Source organism: Bombus vosnesenskii, unplaced genomic scaffold (assembly GCF_011952255.1).
Source record: "Bombus vosnesenskii isolate JDL3184/JDL3185 unplaced genomic scaffold, Bvos_JDL3184-5_v1.1 scf7180000013267, whole genome shotgun sequence".
In the NCBI taxonomy this organism is placed as follows: domain Eukaryota; kingdom Metazoa; phylum Arthropoda; class Insecta; order Hymenoptera; family Apidae; genus Bombus; species Bombus vosnesenskii.
Window position 1 is genome coordinate 7,452,464 of NW_022882927.1, and position 16,505 is coordinate 7,468,968.

At 37.4% G+C, this 16,505-nt stretch overlaps 3 protein-coding genes across 11 annotated transcripts in view; all 3 read right to left on the reverse strand.

Annotated features, from left to right (window-relative positions):
* Positions 1-734: 734 nt before the first annotated feature.
* Positions 735-2,608, reverse strand: LOC117230815 (DALR anticodon-binding domain-containing protein 3-like). The gene is made up of 5 exons (XM_033488651.1): positions 2,248-2,608; positions 1,538-2,171; positions 1,328-1,461; positions 1,073-1,240; positions 735-978 (listed from the first exon to the last, which is right to left on the reverse strand). The coding sequence occupies exons 1-5, from the start codon at positions 2,536-2,538 to the stop codon at positions 859-861; spliced, it is 1,347 nt and encodes a 448-aa protein (XP_033344542.1). The 5' UTR covers positions 2,539-2,608; the 3' UTR covers positions 735-858.
* Positions 2,609-2,824: 216 nt separating this feature from the next.
* LOC117230813 (protein FAM160B1-like) lies at positions 2,825-7,385 on the reverse strand. 4 transcript variants are annotated; one of them, XM_033488641.1, is made up of 7 exons: positions 7,158-7,385; positions 7,002-7,016; positions 5,327-6,382; positions 4,685-5,135; positions 4,133-4,499; positions 3,255-3,755; positions 2,895-3,175 (listed from the first exon to the last, which is right to left on the reverse strand). In XM_033488641.1, exons 1-7 carry the CDS (start codon positions 7,200-7,202, stop codon positions 3,076-3,078), a joined length of 2,535 nt encoding a protein of 844 aa, XP_033344532.1. In that variant the 5' UTR covers positions 7,203-7,385; the 3' UTR covers positions 2,895-3,075. The 4 variants fall into 4 exon arrangements, with proteins under 4 accessions (XP_033344531.1, XP_033344532.1, XP_033344533.1 ...); XM_033488640.1 differs by lacking the exons at positions 7,002-7,016; positions 7,158-7,385 and adding an exon at positions 6,469-6,594 and having other exon boundaries at positions 2,825-3,175; XM_033488642.1 differs by lacking the exon at positions 7,002-7,016 and having other exon boundaries at positions 7,158-7,382.
* Positions 7,386-8,392: 1,007 nt separating this feature from the next.
* The window catches only part of LOC117230814 (hexokinase type 2), a 37,527-nt gene continuing 29,414 nt past the window's right edge, over positions 8,393-16,505 (reverse strand). For 4 of the 6 annotated variants that reach the window (XM_033488646.1, XM_033488648.1, XM_033488650.1 and 1 more), the window contains exons 2-7: positions 15,045-15,207; positions 14,414-14,769; positions 13,922-14,021; positions 13,369-13,723; positions 12,853-13,123; positions 10,792-12,519 (exon numbers count right to left, since the gene is read on the reverse strand). In XM_033488646.1, the coding sequence (XP_033344537.1) occupies positions 12,442-12,519; positions 12,853-13,123; positions 13,369-13,723; positions 13,922-14,021; positions 14,414-14,769; positions 15,045-15,207 (1,323 nt within the window). In that variant the 3' untranslated portion in view covers positions 10,792-12,441. Of the gene's footprint in view, positions 12,520-12,852; positions 13,124-13,368; positions 13,724-13,921; positions 14,022-14,413; positions 14,770-15,044; positions 15,208-16,505 lie in introns of all 6 variants that reach the window. The other 2 variants (XM_033488645.1, XM_033488647.1) reach the window with 2 other exon arrangements.

Genomic DNA, 16,505 nt, shown 5'->3' on the forward strand with positions numbered 1-16,505 from the left:
CTGAAGATCTGAGTCTCGCGAGATCTATAGCGTTCGGTATAGTATTTGAATATATATAAATTTATAGTTCGATTCAACAAAATTCGATCATTTTGTACTTTATAATAGCGATAAATATGTGTGAGGGAAAGATAAAATACAGTAATTTACCGATTTCTGTGATTATCGTCAAAGGTTAGAAGAATTTCTTCGAAAAAAGTGATGATCAATTGGTAAGTTACACAAAATCAATAATTTCTATATAGATCGTATTTAATTTAAAAAATGAGAAATGACATTTGGAAGAATGCACACGTAGATGTACAGTTATATACATTATAACGATTTCTGTCGTTTCACGCATCGTTATTTACGAGTGCAATTGTTATTTTCATTTGTTATGCTGTGACAAAGAATTATACTCGTATGTATGTTTCATTGTGATATATTTAAAATCAATACAATTGCGACATGACAAATCTAATTAATTCAACAATTATTAGAAAACATTATTGGAACTACAAATTATAAATATAGCTTTATTGCATTTTTTAGTAAATAACTGCTTAACCCAATACATTTTCAACTAATTTAAGAGTAACAATAGATTTATAAAGATTTCTTATGAAAATAATAATTTTTCAAAATTACATTATTTTTCCATACTTTTATTATAAGGCAAAAATTAAAATATATTTAAGTTGAAAAACTTAAAAACTTGTGAAGCACAATTTAAAATATTACTTTGTTTAGTTGATAATTCACTTTTTATTTTTCTTTTGAAAAATACATAATTCCTTATAATTTGTACAATTTTGTAAATTGATTTCTATTATATTGAGATATATCATTTTGATTAAAAAAATTTGTATGATTAAATTACATGCGAGATACAGGAGCGATATCTAGTAAAGCAAGTGCATTTTGAAGCACAATTTGCAATGCATGTAGCATATATAATCTGGCAGTCATTGTTGGAATCAAATGGTCATATGCTTCCTATAACGAAACAATAATATATAAATAATAAATTATTAATCATGCAATAAGGTCTATAATTCAATCATTAACATTAGTCAGTAATAAAACTTACAGTTAAAATTCTAATTCTATGATAGTAGATGCTAAATTTTTGGCACAGTTTAGACAAAAATATACAAATAAATTGTGTATTTGTTTGGAAGACAGGATCATATCGTAAACAATCCTTTATCATTTGTTGATATCCAATAACAAAATTATATATAAGTTCCCATTCTTCCTAGAAATTATAAAGTTTCTGAGTCATTGTTTGTTCTCTTTCATAAATTGGAGACGTTGATAATTTAGTATCTTTTGAATAAAATACCTCTTGATTTAGTAAAGAAAAATTTGTATCATTGACACATGGTAAATTAGGATATTCTCCTCTTAAAATTTTATCATTATATTTTTCAATGATAGCTGTTATTCTTGCTGTATTATATAATATAAAACATCCACCTAAAAACTAATAACGGTAGAAATTGTTCCTTTAAAAATTCTAAGAAATTCATGCAAAATTCAGAGATGAAAGAACCTTTTGTGTTTGTGGTACTTTTATCGGTAGCAACATTGCATCCAATAAAAACAGGACGGCTTGGTTTTACAGATAATAATTCAAATGTAACTGTTGCTTTTGCAAGATTTTCAAGGAAACATTCTTCTGTTTCTACATTGAATTCTCGTGCTTCAAAATATTTATGTTCATTTAATGCTTTTAATTCTATAATTTTATTGTTAACATATTCTTCATACGTTAGTTTTGTCTCTTTACAGTTTGTTTCTGTATTTTTTACCACACCACATATATATCTCTCATAATTTTCTCTGACATTTCCTTGTGACTTAGTGGTAAATACAAATCTGTAATCAGAGTGCTCATCTGATAGTTTAGACCCATGTAGAGTCAAAATCTTTTCAGTGACACGCTGTATTAAGTGTAATCTTCTAGTTGTGAGTTCTGATTCGTTATCTTGGAGCGATATGAAACTAAAGATCTTGTTAACTGAAAAAGTTTTTCCAAAGTCATTCTTAAATGCTATAACCGATTTGATCGAGCTCTCTATAAGAGGGGTACGTTGTAAAAATAAACAAACTCTTTCTCTCTCTAAAAGATACTTGTGTAATTTTATAGACCAATTACTACTCGATGATATTAACAACTGTAAAACCTGCAAAGATATCTTTTAGTTTAGTAGCTAGGTTATGTTCCTTTCCTTTATGATGATATTTTTTATTATATTTTACCTGATTTGCAATGTCTGCATCAGTATTGTTATTTGTTCCACCACCTCGAACATATAGAAAATGTTGCAAAATTGTTGTACACTTTTCTTCACATTTATCTGTGTCTTTCAACAAGTTTTTCCATACTTTAAGGCTAGGTATAAAATATAATTCACCATTTATTGCTAACTTTTCATTATTTACCTTGACAACTGAGGTATTTTTGCAATTATTACCACTTAAATATGACGTTATATTATTTATAAGCAACTGTATGCAAATGGATGATGTGTTTTCCATTTGTGACTCCATGTGTCAGTTACTCCAATATGAAGTAACTTTAACAACTTACTCCAATATGAAGCATATGATTCTGAAATTAGTTTCACTTATAAGACATGTAACATTCTTAACTTACGTTTTTTATTTCAATTATTAAAATTATTTGCAAACTATATAGTCCTATGATATACTCAAATCTAAATATGTTTTATAATTGATATGTGGTAATTAGAGATTGTTGAAACTACAAATATTATAGACAACTAAATTAGAAAAATTTGTAACAATTTTTGAAGCAAAATAATTAAAACGAACGTGACTTTTCAGTAGTTTCTTTATTAGAGTCACAAGTCGAATTGTGCAAATAAGTGATTGTAAACATTAACATTAATATAATACTAGCTATACTTAACACAAGGTATGTACGTATATTTTACAAATTCATCACAAAAAACAATTTTCTATTTAAGCGTATCTAGACTGACGATCGATCATTAAGTAAATTTACTCATCCATAGTACTGTAATTAAATTCTATAATTTACATCGCTCTCTTTGATAACAATTATCACATAGAATGATGATATTTTACGTATGCTATCGCAGCCAGTTCCTTGCAAAATTCTTCTGTCACGATCACGCTTTCGAACAAGATATTCTCCTTCTCTCTAAAAATCACGAAACATTTAATCTTCCGAAATTATCAAACAACGAACGATATAATTAATCATTCTTATTCGTATTTACCCTTCGTGTGAACAATCTTCGAGTAATCGTTCTCGTGTCTCTGTCAGCATTTGCTTGTGATCCGGCGTCTTTGGTACCTCGTTCACCAGCTGTTTGACAACTTTTTGCAAGCAGGTGAACAAGTTCTTCGTGCCGGGTGCTACTGGTAGCAACGGATTCAGTAAAAATTCATGCAGGTACGGATGAGGTAAAAGCGCAAGCCTCGAGATCACCACCGTCAGTTGCAGGTTGACCTCGTACTTTTGCCTTGGAATACTCGCCACTTTCTCAAAAAGCATCGTCATAAACGGCCCCATGTAAAATCTTATGGAACAATGGTCTGCTTCCGGCCTGGAATCGGAACTCGCAGAATCATCCACGGTTACTGCCTCTAGCGGCCAGGCCATTAGCGAGCAGTCTGTCAGCACAATAGAATACTGCCTTTCCAAGTCAGCCATATACCGTTCGTAATTGTTCACGTCCGTGTCTGTTTGTAGATAACGAGGAATCAGGGACAGGAAACTGAAACGGAGGTTGATACGAAGCTAAAAATTCTATACCTTTACACTATTTCATTTGCATATGTAAGTATTGTTGCGCGAGGGAAAGTGTTCGAAGTTCTTTAGTACATACGCTGAGAAAACATATTCAGTTGGTGACGTATCGAAATGATTGATCGAGACTTTCTGTTGATTAAGCTTTCTCACTTTGTGTCACGCTTGTCAAGTACTATAAGCGTGTACATTATTGAATTATTACTTTTTTTTAAATATTCTATTTATTCGAGTGACAAGGAATGTCTCCGTCATAAAACGTTCTTTTGATGAAAGTTTTTCTTTTTTCTTTTTTTTTTTTTTTTTTTCTATGTACGGTGGTGAGAGTTTCTGTAAGATTCTTACCAATTTACAATTCTATGAATATTACTAGGTGCTAATGTTCGACTATGACTTTGCTCGTAGGAGAGGTCTAGCGAACCCTTCTTCTTTTCTCTTTCTCTTTCGTCTTCCTCGTCGCTCCAGGATGCAATTGCACTATCCGCCGCGGTGTTGTCGTAATAGCCTCGTGTTGACAAATATACTAATACGAGACAGTGCAGTATATGTTCATTTCGTTTCTCTATCATCTCCTCGAACAGCTTTAATGTTTCCAGCGTTAAATCGTCACTGTCCGTGAAGCAGTTGTCTATCAGCCTGTGTAGTACAGGTGACGTCCATACGTTTGGTATCTCTGGGCCTCTGTCGTGACCCACGAGCCAGTAACTTATTTCTGAAACAAGAAATTATTAATATCGTTTGAATTAATTTTGAAATATTGTCAAGGGTCAGAGAGCAATCTTTCTTCGTCTCCTACTATTTAAAGGAGAAAGTAAACGAACTCTATCAATGCTCCAAAAATTCCAAGCAAAACAAAATTGTTAATTCTCCATATTTTAACATAAATTATATACAAACCTGTACATAAGGTGCTAGATGTTAGTTCCTTCAAACATTTCGTAATCAATGCCGTGATAAGAACAACATGATGTTCAGCTAGGGCTGGTGTCACAATTTTCTCTAAGAAATTCACTTTAATGTTCTTCGCCAACGCGTTTGCCACGTCTGGATGCGCTTCCCTTATCAATTGATTGCAGTAATCAAACCACATGAAAAACGCAGCGACCTGTCTGCAGCCAGAAAATTTTTTCTCCTTCGTCCACATTGGCGAATCTAAACCCCAAGTAACATCCACGCCGTCGATCTCTGCTGGATCGACATGCGCTGGGATGGCGTTGAACAGGTTCTCTAATCTATTTGGTATCAGGGTTACTAAGTCACTGTTTGCTACCATTTGTGCGAACGATGGATCCTCCAAGGATGCAAGGACCATTATTCCTTCGCAGGCTCTTATCCTCACGGTATTATCCTGAAAGAGGAAACATTTTTGTTTAAGAATTTGTTGTCTGATTGACTGTTCTTTGTATATTAGGATTTGGAATATTTAACCCATAGCTTTTATTAATATTGATATTGCAGAATAGTCCGCAAAGTATGGATAACACAACATAAGGAGCTATTATGATAGTTTACTTTCATTACTTAAAATTCGTGCCTTACCGCGCTATTTATGTAACTCAACAAGGCATCTAATAGAAGGCATTTTGATTTCTGTGGCGTTTCCGGTCTCAAAAGATTCTGATCCCCTTCTGCGCAATTAGACTCCTCGAAAGCAGCCCCGTACTCAACGTCCAATCGTAAATCCTGGAGATTCTGCAAATGTGTATCTATCTCGTTCATTAGAACGACGTTTTCGCCTTTTTGAGAGATGTCGCAGTCCTGAGAGTCAGAAGATTGTACCGTGACACCCGAATTCTCATCGCAAATCGGTTTCTCGATTACCGGACTAGAAGATTGCGAGGCATTATCCACTTCCCTGGAAGATATCGAATCGTTCGATTGACTAGATGATCCCCTCGTTCCATTCTTACTGGGCGGTCTGTTAGTCTCCACAGACCGTCTCCTACCATTTTCCGAGCTAAACAAATCGGGATTTATCAACGTAACCGCCTGAGTGTCCAGTGGTTCGAATAAGGGATTAAAGTTATTTTTTCTTCTGTTTGGGACGTAGGTAACTTTTTCCACTTCCATCCTTTCGGAATTCCTTCTGGTAGAGGCGTTATGCCTCTGAACAGTCGGTGCATCGTTTATTATGTTGGTCACGTGAGGATACTTGCAAACTAGAAAGCAAAGCGTGAGAAGGAACTGGATCTCCTCAGCTTCCATAGGCGATGGTGGGTTCCCATTGCACAGAGCGATCAATCGTTGCACTGGTCCATAAATCGACGTGTGATGCAGCAGTGGGTACTTAGATCTACCCAGCAATTTTCTTAAAAAAGACAGGCAAATGGTTCTCATACCGGGTGGAGTTTCCGCACTGGCGAGCGTAGCCAGCAGGTCCAATAGCTTGTGTTGCAACAGGTATTCGAGACATGGTCCTGGTTCGTTTTCGTCCTTCTCCTCTTCCAGCAATATTTCCAGTAATCTGTCTAAATGTCGTGGTATACCCGTGGACTGTATGGGCACCTTGCAATCTGTCAGGTGGTTCACATAAAAGTTCATAAGCTGTTTCCAATGGTAGGTGAAGTCTTGCAGCGGCGTGGCAGGCGGTGCTATCTGCAAACGATAAAAATTCATAAGTACAGCGCCTCGTTTAAAACAAAAAAACTGATGACGACTAAAACGTCGACCAGGAATCGTACTACGTCGTTTGAGTCGTTGTTGAGGAAAACCAAGTAGGATACAAAACACGGTAGATTATTAAACGTGCACATGTTAATGAGCTACGGTTGGTTCGCCCGTAGGTGCAACTTGAAATAATTACATAAGCCGCTAAATATAACGACGTACATCTTGCAACGATTAGACAACGCGCAAATACGCGTGTCGATCGAGATGGGTAGATTTTGCGTATTACCGGCATGGTATTGGCCGGCCGAAAGTTGGCTACGCCGCACCGTTGTGTTTGTTTGGATTTTTTATGGGCGCCAAACGAGCGCGATTTAAATCGATCCGGGCGCGCACGAAGGACGAGAAGAAAAAATTCGTAAGAGTAGACAGTAGCGTATCGACTATAGCGAAAGGTACAACACACAGATCGATACACGCAGAACGTAAATAAATACAATGGCACATGTAACAGCGCGCGGTGGTCGAACGAAGGGAAATCGTCGTTTACGTAAAACATATAATGCCGCACTACGATCGATGGATACCGCCTTAAAATCTCTCTTACACTGTTTACAATGCTCTGCAAACAAAGGAAAAATATAAATGAAAATGTGCGTGTCTTTTTTTCTCGGACGAACGAATCGAGAACATTGTACGCAGTCGCGTGGTCGAAAACAGAACCGACGACGAAACTGCGGAATTTATCAGGGTTATCACTCACCACATCAATGGCATTCTTCAGCGCGATTTGAATGCCACTAATCATCTTAACGCACCGTCCGATCCTGATCCACGATTATTTCTCGCTATGCACGCGCCTTGTGGCCGTTTCTCGTGTAATCACCCGTTTCTGCATAATTTCTCATTGTTCGTTCCCGTATCACGGTGCTATACCTCACTGTCGCTGCGACAGCGAAACTTTGCTGCTTTGACGTGTTTTGTTTCCTGTCAGCTACCACCAGGTGGTGTTGTTATCGCCAAGCATGTATGTATCATATATATACATATTGTTATGGCGTTAGGTACGACGATTGAGAAGAGAGATTAGGGGGACGGTACAGATTACATTGCGCGTAGACTTGCATTTGTTAGTTTCGTCAAATGATAGATTTATTTTGAGAGAAATTTTATATGGATATTTTAAATGATTTTTCGCTGGAAAAAGTAAATCGATTTGTAAAGATAAACGTAGTTCGTAGCCATCTAGTGGCGTGCAGAGAAGATGTCGATGTAGTAAATACATTTCGATTAGGCTTGCCAAAGGTCGAAAAATTAAGTGAAACCAAATTTGTAGATTTGAATTGTGATTTCTTCGGTACGGGAAGATTATACTGAATATTTTAATATCCCTTCGCGGATTATTCACTCGAATTTATATCAGAGTTCTTCCGTTATCTTCAGTATTTTTCCTATTATATATCACTCATTTTCTAATCAAGGTTGATCGATATAATCGCTGATAAGATTCTGAAATACCTGTCTAAATGTGCTAATAAAACGTCTAATTATCGAGAATATTTACTCGTGTTTACCGTGATCAAACATTCAAGAAATTAAATAAATCTCGTGCCATTTCAATTTAAAAAACTCCCAAATTTTCCTACAAAACCTTCGCGCAATAATTATCGTTGCAAATGCTCTATCTCTCTAAATAGCCAGCCTATCTTTATTGTTCCCCTTCCGTTCACGAGGGAAACTTTTATTATTTTTAACTTTTAGTATTTCTTAGAATTGCAAACTCAGTCTTATCAAAAGGTCTTATCAATATATTAATATATCAGATGTATACTAACATAATAAAAACTGAAAAAAAATATTTAAATTATATTTATTAAATACATAAATTAAATGTATATATAATATATTTATATATTAAAAACACTGATCGAGCACCAAAATGTTCTCAACTCTTTTCAAACGCGGCATGGTAATGGCACATCGATCGTGAGCAACAAGATTTACGATGACTTTTATTTTGCACCTTTAACGTGTACACATCTCAACAACATTAACCAGTTTGTGAATATAAAAAAAGTCGTGACAAAAATCGTGAAAGCGGTTCAGACTCCGCCGATATAATCGATTCGCTGTCTTCGACGATCTTTCGATTCTACTCGCCCCTTCGAATCGATCGATTCATTCACGATTAACCAAGGAAAACAACTTTGTCTCTCACTGAACATCCTACCAAATTTCTTATCGGACATTCGACACTTTTACAAATACGCTGTCGCGATCTAAATCGATGAACAGTACAGTTAGATCGCGCGCCTCATGTAGCCGCTGATTTTTCTTACGCAGCCTAGAATACGGTAATTCGATGCTCGATCACGAGAATTCCTCGCATTGTAGGAATCCGAACGTGTACTCGCACTTGTACTCGTACTTTGCCGCTTTTTTTCTGTCACATTAATTATCTTTAGATCTGTACAGACGCATGACACAATATCGTTGGAATTTCGCACCAGTGGCGCTTTACTACTTTATTTTTCTTTAAAGCTGACAATTCGAACGGAAGAACTTTATTTCTCGTTTATATATAGAATTTAGTTATACAATTGGCTATAGTTGTACTATCCTTCTTGAGACACCTTTGTCGATCCACAATTCCAATAATTTTTTAGTACCATTTTCCGATGCTTCAACAATCTCCGATACCAATTTCCGATGCATCGTCAACAATCTAAAACTACGGGATACGGAATCACACAGCGTCACTATCAACAAAATCACAACGAAATAGCGTCGTTGGTGTGCATGGTATCTTACAATAATAATCGGTAGAATACGCGACGACACGTTTCGTGCTCGTGTCGACATCGCACGTTAATTCGAACGTTACGCTCACGTGGATCCGCGTGATCGCGCTAAGTATACCGCGGCAGAGCTACTCACCACCTTTAGTTTCAACAGTCGCCGCAACATCGATGACGAGAGACCAGCAAGCGATCGGAGACGAACGTTCGATTCGGCTCGGTTCGAGGAAACGGGACGAAGCAGAGAGAATCTTCTTCGCGTGAAACGACGATCACAAAAGAATTCTCTTTCTCTCTCTCTTCGTCGATAGATCGACCGTCCACGCGAATTTTATCGGTACACACCGCGAAGTCTTATCGAAATGACGACGAAAATAAATACAGAATATATAGCAACAATTCCTCGTTCTGGCCAAGCTTTTGACCGACACTTCTCTTCCCGCCACTGTTTCGTAATCGGAGAACACGAACCGAATGACAATCGAGCCCAGATCCGGAAAGTACGGGGCGATCCTCATCGCGTTTTCGAGTCGCGTACGAAACAATAGGAGGAAAACTTTGGAGTAAAGATAGAGGAGCGATGATTCTTCTTTCTTCAGGTCGATAGGATCTGTTCGATCCGTATCGTGCTTCTTATGTTCAAATCACGAATATACGAATTTTCTACTGTTTCTGATAAAGTTCCTCAAACCGTTCTGAATGTTTTTTTTTAATTATATAAATCAAGACGATCAGTTCGATACGATTGGCTTCAAAAATATCTGATTACTTTATATTTAATTATAAATTTGTATGATCTATCGAATCGTGATATCGATATTAATGATATAAGGAGAATATAATGGCATAAGGAGGACAATATCAGGTCATAAGTGACGCGGTTCTTCTGAGACCTGAGTTTGATATAATAGAATTCGTTACGACCGTCAATTTTGTAAAGTTGTACTAGTAGCCGAATAAAAAACATATTAGCTCGACTAATTACTAGTTGCAAAAAATTGAGAGTAATACCTAGATACACATACATATGGTAAAATTTTGTTTATCCCAGGAATAAAAACAGCTGCGATAATTATAATGAAATGGTTCTGGTAGTACAAGTTTGTTCGCTAATTATTCCCTTTCAGAAAACTGAAGTCGAGCGAGTTTGTACGTTTTGTCTCATTGTAAGCTGATACATAATTTGATGCAACTGTTTCTTCTTTAACATGGGTGCAGTTTATACCGAACACTATCCAGTGTTCCTGTCTCCTCGATGCATTTTTTTTTATATATTATATCTTATAATTTTACAATCTATAGGATTTTGCGAGACTTTATGAAATTGTGACGCGATCGAACGTTTCTTCAATTTAAAGACTTCGTCAATTGTATCATTTTTCTCTTGAATCCTCCGACCGCAGTTCGGATAATAAAAACTCAGTTATGAGTTTCCAAACGTACATTACACGGATTCTTACCGTACTGAGGAAAACCTGCATTGCTTATGACTTACGAGAATGATCCAATATGCGGACAAAAGTACTGAGATAGGAATTTGAATATCGAACAACTTTAACAATGATGTTTTTCGACTGAAATGAAAAAGTACTGGAATAGTATGAGTCTAAGTATCTTATTTTTATTACAATTTCGCGACAATAAAACGATAATAGAGATAACTGTCAATTTGCTCTCAAAACAGGTCGTTTATTATTCTGCTCCATCGATCTTTGAACTCCAAAGAAATATTCGCCTCTCGACACGAGAGAGTGGCGGGAAAACATAGTATCGAGAGTCACGACTTAGAATCAATCGCTCGTTCATATACGCGTTCACTCACACATTTGCCTCTCTCTCTTTCTTTTTCCTTTTTTAATTTTTTTGTCTTTCCTTTTTTGTCATCCTCTTTAATGTACGTTGTATAATTTAAGTCGCGATATCAATGGGAACGTCTTCGAAGAATCGTTCCGGAGACAATGTTAAAAGATCGTCCGTATATACGCGGCGATCGTCATCATCGTCGTCGTAACAATAAGAGTGACGTCCAAAGAAGACGTACGCGTTGAGCGCGACCGTGGCCTATAAATCTAAAAATACTTCAAACCGCCTAAATCCCTTAAAACGATACTACACATTTTTTTTTCTAATGAACTGTTGCAAAACACACTTTCTCTAATATTTGCTCGCGCTGTCTCTTCGTCTTTTCATTTCTTTGTTTTTTTCTTTTTTTCTTTTTCGTCTCGATATTAATATACATATAATCTCGTTTTGCATACCGAACTTCTTTCACGCACGCATAACTTCTTTTACCCTCGTTCCGCTCATTCTTTCTCCACTTGCGCGACCATCGTCTCAATCACGCGCGTCTAAATGTTACAATAAGATTACTGTAGGATAAAACGACGATACAAATAATTTATAAATCGCTCTATGTAAACCAAGGATCCGCCCGTTCCTTTTTTTCATCCTCTTCCGCAAAGATTTCGGAGCAGTAGCGAAACAGAAGAGACTGACCCACAGGATCGCGAACCAGTCGCATCTTTGTGCATGTTCTGTCAAGAAGGAACATCGAGATCGACCGTTTTCGTCGACATTTCGTGATATATGATGTATCGCGAGCTAGGCGCACACGCATAATGCCGATAAATTCACGTAGCCTTTGCTTCGAAGGAACGATTGAAATTCTTTCAAATTCCTTCCATCCAGCCGCGTCTACGTATACGTATTTGTCTGCACTTATGGCAGTAATAGGATTTCTGTTGCACATTATTCGTAGTTTCGTTTGTTAGTTTGCTCGTGTGCAACCACGTCTCGCGTGAAAACACTTCGTTATAAATTTGTTCTGTTTCCTTCTCCGGTCTAGTAGTGACGAGCGTAAATATGCTCGTCGATTTGTAAGTACTCCTTCAAGTACCGTTGTTTCGATATTTTCGCAGAGATTAGGCTACGTTTTATGCTCTATGTACAAGTGCACATTCAGCTCTCATTCGTTTTCACACTCATTCATTCTCGATCTTGCTCTCTATTCTTCCTAACGGACAGAATCTCACTCGTTCTTTTATTTGCCTATCTCTCCCTCTCTCGCTTCCTTTCTTTCATTTTTAGTTTATTTAATAGCTAGCTCTCTTCGACTTTTTCCTCGGCACATACGCGTGACTTCATACATTTTCTGTGTACGTATATGTTAATGGTGTGTCAAATTTGAATCGTTACTGCATATAACTTAATTTAATCTAAGTTTGAGGAGTCGCGGCACAGCCGTTGTCTTCACCGGTGTCCGGCAGCCACTGCGGCGACCAGCGCCGCACCACGACCGCTGCCATCCTCCGAGAGCATTAAATCGAACTGCAAAAACAATGTAAATTGTTAGAGCCTAAATTATCTCCAAGTTCTTTTCTCAGAGCTTTTTACTTCGCCAAATAAAATTTTATACGTTTGACTTAAACGACGGTTCTATAATACGGCAGAGACGTTGATAAGCAAATGTTCTTGAATCTTTTAATAGACTGGAACCTTGATTTAAATTTCAATTATCGATTTTAATACTCGTCGTAATGATAAGATATAGGATTTTATTGAAATTACTGTTACACAACCGTCGTGCAAGAAAAACATGTCTCTTTAAAACAGCATATTCGTCGAAACTTTAAGAAACGAAGCTGTTCCCATTGGTCTCACCTTATAATTCTGTAACTGGCTTATCTTCTCGGTCATAAGCTCGTGGAAGTACGGATGGAATCTGTAGACCGAGCCGTCGATTCCGACTGTTACGCTGTCTTCGCCCATTTTGTTCAATAACGTGGCGATTCCAGCGCTGGCCAGGTGAGCTGCTCTCCTCGACACAACAGAGCAAACGTACCTAACGTTTTCACAGTCCTGGTCACTTACGTTTCGTAATCCTAATTCTGCTAGTACTTCGCGGCAGTTCGTGTATTTCCCTTTAGCATCGCTGAAACGAACGAAGAACAACATTTAACGTCGAACATTGGGAAGGTGGCTCGTTATAATTGCCTGCAGTCCTAGATTAGCGTTGTCAGATTCAGGATTTGCTTGGAATAACGAGAGAAATTAATTTAATTAATACTAAAATGTCGTAACTCGGAATGTGAAAAAAATGAACGAAAGGAGAGACAGGAGATACGGTGAATCTCTATCGCGAGTAAAAGATATCCGATACGATTGCGTGATACTCACTTTTCGATTTCTGAAACGTATTTCGTGAAGAATTTGCCCCGTTTCTTAAGATCGCTGGGGCACTTTCCACCAAACAGTAGCCCGGCGTTCACCACTTTTTCGAGAACCAACCTCGTCAATTCTCCCATGTACATGCCCGAGATCATCTTCTCAAACAACTGTTTCGACGGATTGATCGAATTTTCGTCGATCGCTCGATCGAACTCCGTTAGAATAAAATCGAGCACACCACCCTCGCCGAACGCACCCCATTCGATATTGATCAGCATATACGGCTTCTCTTGCGAGAAGTTTCCTGGAATCGCACATTGTACGTTCGTCGTCTTCTCCACGTAACAGGCGTTGGTACCAGTTCCTGAAGCGAAACGAGATTTTATCTTATTGGGGAAAAAGTTTCATAATTCATGCACGGTAATATTAGGTCCGCAAGTTTCGGTGTTCTTTCATTAGAGGAATTTTCAATATCTTCATTTAGAGAGAAGAGATCGATTATTAGATTTTTACCTATTTGTGAATGATAAGAATGGAAAGAAAAGTAATATTCGTCACTCACCGACGATCAATCCGATACGGCAATTCCTGTTTTTCCAAGCACACGACATCAGAGTACCAGTGGTGTCGTTCAGAATGGCGCATACCTCGATTTTCACGTCCTGTACGATACATCGTAATTAGCATGGTTTCGCAATTAGCTACGACTAGCTATGTATTCATGCAACAATTGTTCTTATCGTTGTTTTCGACTCTCGTTTCTCGTTAACGCGATTGTTATGAAATCACTGACCGATTTAGAACCTATGACTTCCTTGCTTTTCTATACGTACTCTATATATTCTCACTAATAAACTCACAAGTTTGAGATATTATCCTCGTTGTTTTTGCAAAATAGAATCTTTATAAAGTAGAATTTTAACTTGCAATGTTTCAAGATATAGAATCAATTTATTGAATTAATGATACGTAATTTTACAAAAAAAAAAAAAAAAATAAAGATATTTGTCATCGATGATTGAACAACTGTTTTAAAGTAGAACGAAGCACTCACTTTTCTTTTTGCGATTGCCTTTTCGAGCAAAGCAACCACGTCTTCGCCGACTACACCGCTGCAATTAAAACCCTTCGTCCACCTGACTAGGTAGCCTTTGGTCAGCCCGTGTTGAGACAATGGGAAGCTGAACGTAAAACCAAGAGGTAGACGCTCGTTGTGAAGGTTCAGGTCCTTGACGAACAGCGCCAAACACTGAGCTATATGATCGAAGAGCTGTGTACCAGTCCCTAACATGAGACTCTGTGGTATGGCGTAGATTTTGCTCTTCATGTCGAAATTCTGGTGATCCAAGGTGATCAAGAGCACCCTGAAATTCGTCCCTCCCAGATCCAAGGCCAGAAAGTGGCCCTTCTCTGTAAATCGATAATAATTCAATTCGTACGATTGACTTTGACTTTGATTTCTTCGTATTGGAATTAGAAATATCAAGTTTCCTCTTTCCTTGAGAATCAGCGATACCGGGAATTTTTAAATAATTTTCCTTCAAAGTCTAGATCGTCGCGAATCAGAACAACCGATCTATAGGATTAGTAGCTATTTTCTTCGTTTTTTGAACTTTCGAATAATTCTGATTCGTTACGGGAAATTGGTTTCTTAGCGATTATAAGAGATATATGTGTCTTCTTACCACTGCCATCGGGAAGGTCTTGGACGTAGGTCGCGAAACATTTCACAACCGCCTGATCGTGCGTTTCCTTCGATAGACCTTTGTTCATCTCATCGTCCAACTTTTGCATAACCATATGGAGCTGTTCGTTGGAAAGGATCAGCTCCTTGCAGATATCTCTTATCTGTGATAAATGAAAATGGAAACTGATTATCGATTTCGGTCTAACAATGGTCCCTGATACGAGCTGACCTTCGATAGGTCTTCCATATACAGGGTGTCTGTACCTATAATTGGCGATTGTACGCGACGAAATAAGTCGAAGATATAAAATAACGTTTCTTCGTACGAAGCTCTGTTAAAAAAAAAAAAACATTTCCTCTGATATTAATTGTGAATTACACCTTAACATAGTAACACCAGAAATCGAATTTATTTTTTCCTAATTTTCTCTCTATTACAGCGTGTCCCGCGGAACCCCGTCCACCTGAAATATCTCCGTTATTTTAAATAATTCCATATCATGCGTTTCACTGAATCCTTCAACTTTCGTTAATGACATTTTCACGCATCGTTTGAAATAACGAAAATACTCCAGGTGGACAGAGTTCGTGGGACAACACTGTACTTATCAGTATCAGGCTGATATTAACTTCGTAAGTATCATGAATATTAAACGTGTCTTGAAACGCAAATCGTCAGTCGTACGTATAAATCGGAATAAAGCTGTTTCATTCTATGAGTAGCATTTATTTCGAAGAACGAGCATGCGTTCGCGACTATCCAGTCGAAAGAATGCTGCTGGGATTTACTGTGCACTTTTGTATGGCTTCACGAGCACCCATATGCGCGTACAAAAATGTGATGTCACAGGCCGGAACAATAGTCGCGCACGATTATGGGAAGAGTGACGGATATCGAGGAGAGAGTCGACGAGAGTGTACGATGTGACAACGACAAGATCAGAGTCGAGAATGAAGTACCTGTTTAATAGACTTCTGTCAGAAAATATTTAGGCATTCGACCGTGTCATCGAGAACTGATTGCAAAATATAAGCGTTTAAAGATTGAAACGAGTCGCTTTGTAAATATAGAGACAAGATCTTATTAACGTTCGTCACTTTTCAATACCAAAATATTATTATTAAATTTTCTGCATATGTTTCGCTCCGATTCCTTGACACGTTTAACTCTACGCAAAGTTTAAGGTTTCTAGCGTAGAAATTTAAATATAGATCAATAGATAGACTCCAATCGTATGATTACATTTCTCTTTCTGTTCTTTCCGCTTGTTGGTCAATTTAGCTTTCCGGCGTGTCTAACTTCGCGTAAACCTTGTGCTTCGAATCTTAAAAATAGGTCGGAGATTTACGTTGCCATACTCGGTCGTAGGAAAATAATAACTGGCCTAAGCTGTTTATACGCCATTCTTTTCTCTCTTTACTCTGGAAGATCGTATCTTTCGACAGTTCAAAAGTTTAT